Source organism: Eriocheir sinensis, chromosome 69 (genome assembly GCF_024679095.1).
Source record: "Eriocheir sinensis breed Jianghai 21 chromosome 69, ASM2467909v1, whole genome shotgun sequence".
Lineage (NCBI taxonomy): Eukaryota > Metazoa > Arthropoda > Malacostraca > Decapoda > Varunidae > Eriocheir > Eriocheir sinensis.
This window is the reverse complement of record NC_066577.1, coordinates 6,883,193-6,888,192: the sequence shown is the minus strand read 5'-3', so window position 1 is coordinate 6,888,192 and position 5,000 is coordinate 6,883,193. Positions and strand designations below refer to the sequence as shown.

General features: G+C 48.1%; 1 protein-coding gene across 1 annotated transcript in view; it reads right to left on the bottom strand.

The window, feature by feature from the left end:
* LOC126988540 (leukocyte elastase inhibitor-like) overlaps positions 1 to 5,000 on the bottom strand; it is an 11,036-nt gene that overhangs the window by 5,816 nt on the left and 220 nt on the right. The window contains exon 1 of the mRNA XM_050846793.1: positions 4,743 to 5,000. This exon is cut by the window's right edge and continues 220 nt beyond it. Coding sequence (XP_050702750.1) covers positions 4,743 to 5,000 — 258 coding nt within the window. The remainder of the gene's footprint in view (positions 1 to 4,742) is intronic.

The following is a 5,000-nucleotide window of genomic DNA, read 5'->3' as shown; positions in this document are numbered from 1 at the left end:
AGAGAGAGGAAGAACACACGGGAGGAAGAGAGGAGAGACAGGAAGAACACACTGGAGGAAGAGAGGAGAGACAGGAAGAACACCCGGGAGGTAGAGATGAGAGAGAGGAAGAACACACAGGAGGAAGAGAGGAGAGAGAGGAAGAACACACAGGAGGAAGAGAGGAGAGAGAGGAAGAACACACGGGAGGAAGAGAGGAGAGAGAGGAAGAACACACGGGAGGAAGAGAGGAGAGAGAGGAAGAACACACGGGAGGAAGAGAGGAGAGAGAGGAAGAACACACAGGAGGAAGAGAGGAGAGGAAGGAAGTACACACAGGAGGAAGAGAGGAGAGAGAGGAAGAACACACAGGAGGAAGAGAGGAGAGAGAGGGACACACGGGAGGAAGAGAGGAGAGAGAGGAAGAACACACGGGAGGAAGAGAGGAGAGAGAGGAAGAACACACAGGAGGAAGAGAGGAGAGAGAGGAAGAACACACTGGAGGAAGAGAGGAGAGAGAGGAAGAACACACAGGAGGAAGAGAGGAGAGAGAGGAAGAACACACGGGAGGAAGAGAGGAGAGAGAGGAAGAACACACGGGAGGAAGAGAGGAGAGGAAGAACACACGGGAGGAAGAGAGGAGAGACAGGAAGAACACACGGGAGGAAGAGAGGAGAGACAGGAAGAACACACGGGAGGAAGAGAGGAGAGAGAGGAAGAACACACAGGAGGAAGAGAGGAGAGAGAGGAAGAACACACGGGAGGAAGAGAGGAGAGAGAGGAAGAACACACGGGAGGAAGAGAGGAGAGACAGGAAGAACACACGGGAGGAAGAGAGGAGAGAGAGGAAGAACACACAGGAGGAAGAGAGGAGAGAGAGGAAGAACACACAGGAGGAAGAGAGGAGAGAGGAAGAACACACGGGAGGAAGAGAGGAGAGAGAGGAAGAACACACGGGAGGAAGAGAGGAGAGACAGGAAGAACACACGGGAGGAAGAGAGGAGAGAGAGGAAGAACACACAGGAGGAAGAGAGGAGAGAGAGGAAGAACACACAGGAGGAAGAGAGGAGAGAGAGGAAGAACACACAGGAGGAAGAGAGGAGAGAGAGGAAGAACACACGGGAGGAAGAGAGAGGAGAGAGGAAGAACACACGGGAGGAAGAGAGAGAGAGGAAGGACACACAGGAGGAAGAGAGGAGAGAGAGGAAGAACACACAGGAGGAAGAGAGGAGAGAGAGGAAGAACACACAGGAGGAAGAGAGGAGAGAGAGGAAGAACACACGGGAGGAAGAGAGGAGAGAGAGGAAGAACACACGGGAGGAAGAGAGGAGAGAGAGGGACACACGGGAGGAAGAGAGGAGACAGGAAGAACACACGGGAGGAAGAGAGAGGAGAGACAGGAAGAACACACAGGAGGAAGATAGGAGAGTGTGGTAGATCACCGAGGAGGAAGAGTGGATAGAGAGGAAGAACACACGGGAGGAAGAGAGGAGAGAGAGGAAGAACACACGGGAGGAAGAGAGGAGAGGAAGGAAGGACACACGGGAGGAAGAGAGGAGAGGAAGGAAGAACACACAGGAGGAAGAGAGGAGAGAGAGGGACACACGGGAGGAAGAGAGGAGAGAGAGGAGAGTCAGGGTTGTTGGTTTAAGTCAAATGGTTTAAACCAACTAATAAAACCATTTTTCTTTTCTTTTGTGTGTATCTTTGTTAGTTTCATCAGTATTGTGGTTTTAACTATGTGTAAGATTTTAATTATGTACAGCAGGGTTGACGGTTTAAACCAGGGGCGTCAAACTCAAAACCCTTGGAGGGCCAATTCATACTCGGAAGTGCCGTCATGGGGGCCAGCAAGGGTAGAAAATACAGACAAGATTGAAGTTACTGTGATACCGCGGGCCATCTATGACTATCCCGCGGGCCATCTATGACTATCCCGCGGGCCATCTATGACTATCCCGCGGGCCATCTATGACTATCCCGCGGGCCATCTATGACTATCCCGCGGGCCATCTATGACTATCCCGCGGGCCATCTATGACTATCCCGCGGGCCATCTATGACTATCCCGCGGGCCGTTTATGACTATCCCGCGGGCCATGAGTTTGACACCCCTTGTTTGAACCGAAAACCCATCAATAAAACCAGTGTTCTTTGTGAATCTTTGTTAGTTTCATCAGGCATTGTGGTTTTAATTAGATGTGGTTTTAAATCTTTAAGTATGCAGTCATTTTACCAATACCAGGATGAAAACATCAGCTGGTAAACTCAGATCTCTATTCTGGATAAGTATATTTAGGTTCCAGAGACCGGATTCATCAAACCGCTAACGAGATCTGTTGCTGGTAAGTCTTCCGGTAACTCCATCATCTAGGAACGTTCTTGATCTTAACCCGGTAGCTGCGGGGGTCATGTTTGTTAGGTTAGGTTAGGCTAGGTTAGGTTAGGTTAAGTTAGGTTACGTTAGGTTAGGTTAAGGGCCCCTCTAAGCAAAATAATGAGAAAGAATCATCACTCACGCAAACCATTTCATAATATATATCAACGCATATGTGATCAGTTTATGCATGCCAGAAATTTGGCCCATCGCTGGTACACGGTAAAGACACAAATTTGGCCCGTCGCTGGTACACGGTAAAGACACAAATTTGGCCCGTCGCTGGTACACGGTAAAGACACAAATTTGGCCCGTCGCTGGTACACGGTAAAGCCACAAATTTGGCCCATCGCTGGTACACGGTAAAGCCACAAATTTGGCCCGTCGCTGCTACACGGTAAAGCCACAACAAAATTTTATCGTTGGTACACGGTAAAGCCACAAATTTGGCCCATCGCTGGTACACGGTAAAGCCACAAATTTGGCCCATCGCTGGTACACGGTAAAGCCACAAATTTGGCCCATCGCTGCTACACAGTAAAGCCACAAATTTGGCCCATCGCTGGTACACGGTAAAGCCACAAATTTGGCCCGTCGTTGTTACCGGGTTAAGGCGACTCCAATGCCAATAAAAGAAGTGTCGACCAGGCCAGTACTTCACTCATCGTCATCGGAGCGGCCTAACCACAAGGATCTTTCGTAGAGGACAGATTTACAAAAAGACTTATCAACGACCGGTCTTGTAGTCTGTTCATGAATCCGGCCCCAGCACAGTAGATATTAAATGCATGCTGTCCCTGTTGTATGGTGGCATTGGCGTCTGTGAACTGTGAATTGCACATATACGAACTGTCTGTGTATGTTAACGCGGCCACTGTTGTTCTGAGTCATCATAACAACGTACACCCTTAACTTAGCGATGCAGCGGGAGTATGCGGTGCAGGATATACCCAGGAAAGGTCGCCCCCCTCCCCTCTCTCTCTCTCTCTCTCTCTCTCTCTCTCTCTCTCTCTCTCTCTCTCTCTCTCTTACAACTGTATTTTGTAGCATGCAACTGGAAAATTAGAAGAGGTCTTTCATTACTCTTTAACATTGCAATTAAAAAAAGCATGTTAGAGAAGCTGCTTGAATATATTGCTAAATCCATCTCTAAATCTATATATAAACTCCTTTTTCAAACTCATATAAGAACATAAGAACATAGGGAGACTGCACGGGGCCTAATGTATAAGTGGATATAATTATTGGAATAAAAATACTGGAAAGCAAAAAAACAAAAACAAAAATGTGGTTAAAAAAAAAGCCTGGGAAAGGGAAAAGAGACGTAGGAGGTGAGGAGAGGAGAGATATCCATAGCGATCACAACCCGACATTTCGCTTCTCATATCAACTGTTTCTAAAGGTCAAAGATGGGGTCAGTCGGGTTGCAGTGAGTGTTTACTTAGGTTCACGGTACAGAAGAAGAGTCAAACTACCACCAGGGTCATGAAACTACCCCTGGAAATGTCCCAAACACCTACGAAAGCCTTGTCAAATGTGTGTTTCTTAGGTTCACGGTACAGAGGAAGGGTCAAACTACCACTAGGGTCATAAAACTACCCCTGGAAATGTCCCAAACACCTACGAAAGCCTTGTCAAATGTGTGTTTCTTAGGTTCATGGTACAGAGGAAGGGTCAAACTACCACCAGGGTCATAAAACTACCCCTGGAAATGTCCCAAACACCTACGAAAGCCTTGTCAAATGTGTGTTTCTTAGGTTCACGGTACAGAAGAAGAGTCAAACTACCACCAGGGTCATAAAACTACCCCTGGAAATGTCCCAAACACCTACGAAAGCCTTGTCAAATGTGTGTTTCTTAGGTTCATGGTACAGAGGAAGAGTCAAACTACCACCAGGGTCATAAAACTACCCCTGGAAATGTCCCAAACACCTACGAAAGCCTTGTCAAATGTGTGTTTCTTAGGTTCATGGTACAGAGGAAGGGTCAAACTACCACTAGGGTCATAAAACTACCCCTGGAAATGTCCCAAACACCTACGAAAGCCTTGTCAAATGTGTGTTTCTTAGGTTCACGGTACAGAGGAAGGGTCACACTACCACCAGGGTCATAAAACTACCCCTGGAAATGTCCCAAACACCTACGAAAGCCTTGTCAAATGTGTGTTTCTTAGGTTCACGGTACAGAGGAAGGGTCAAACTACCACTAGGGTCATAAAACTACCCATGGAAATGTCCCAAACACCTACGAAAGCCTCGTCAAATATGTGTTTCTTAGGTTCACGGTACAGAGGAAGGGTCAAACTACCCCCGCTAGATCGGTTATGTGTGATAATGTGTGAACCCAACTTAACAACAATAACAACAAAAACAGTAGGCCTACTCACTCATCCTCCACGGCGGTCAGATAATCCAGGGTGTTCTTCTTCCCGTGCAGGCCCAGAAGACGTCCCATCTGCCTACTGGTTTGACCCTCCGCGCCCAAGTAGGTCAACGCAAGAGCAGACCACAGATTGAACGGCGAGAAAAACACATTCCCTTCCCTCGCCAGCTCTCTAAACACGTTCATTCCAAAGCCGGTCATCCCTTCAGCGTCCGCCCTTCCATCAACGTTCGTGGGGAGGCAGTTTGGCCGAGGGAGAGGC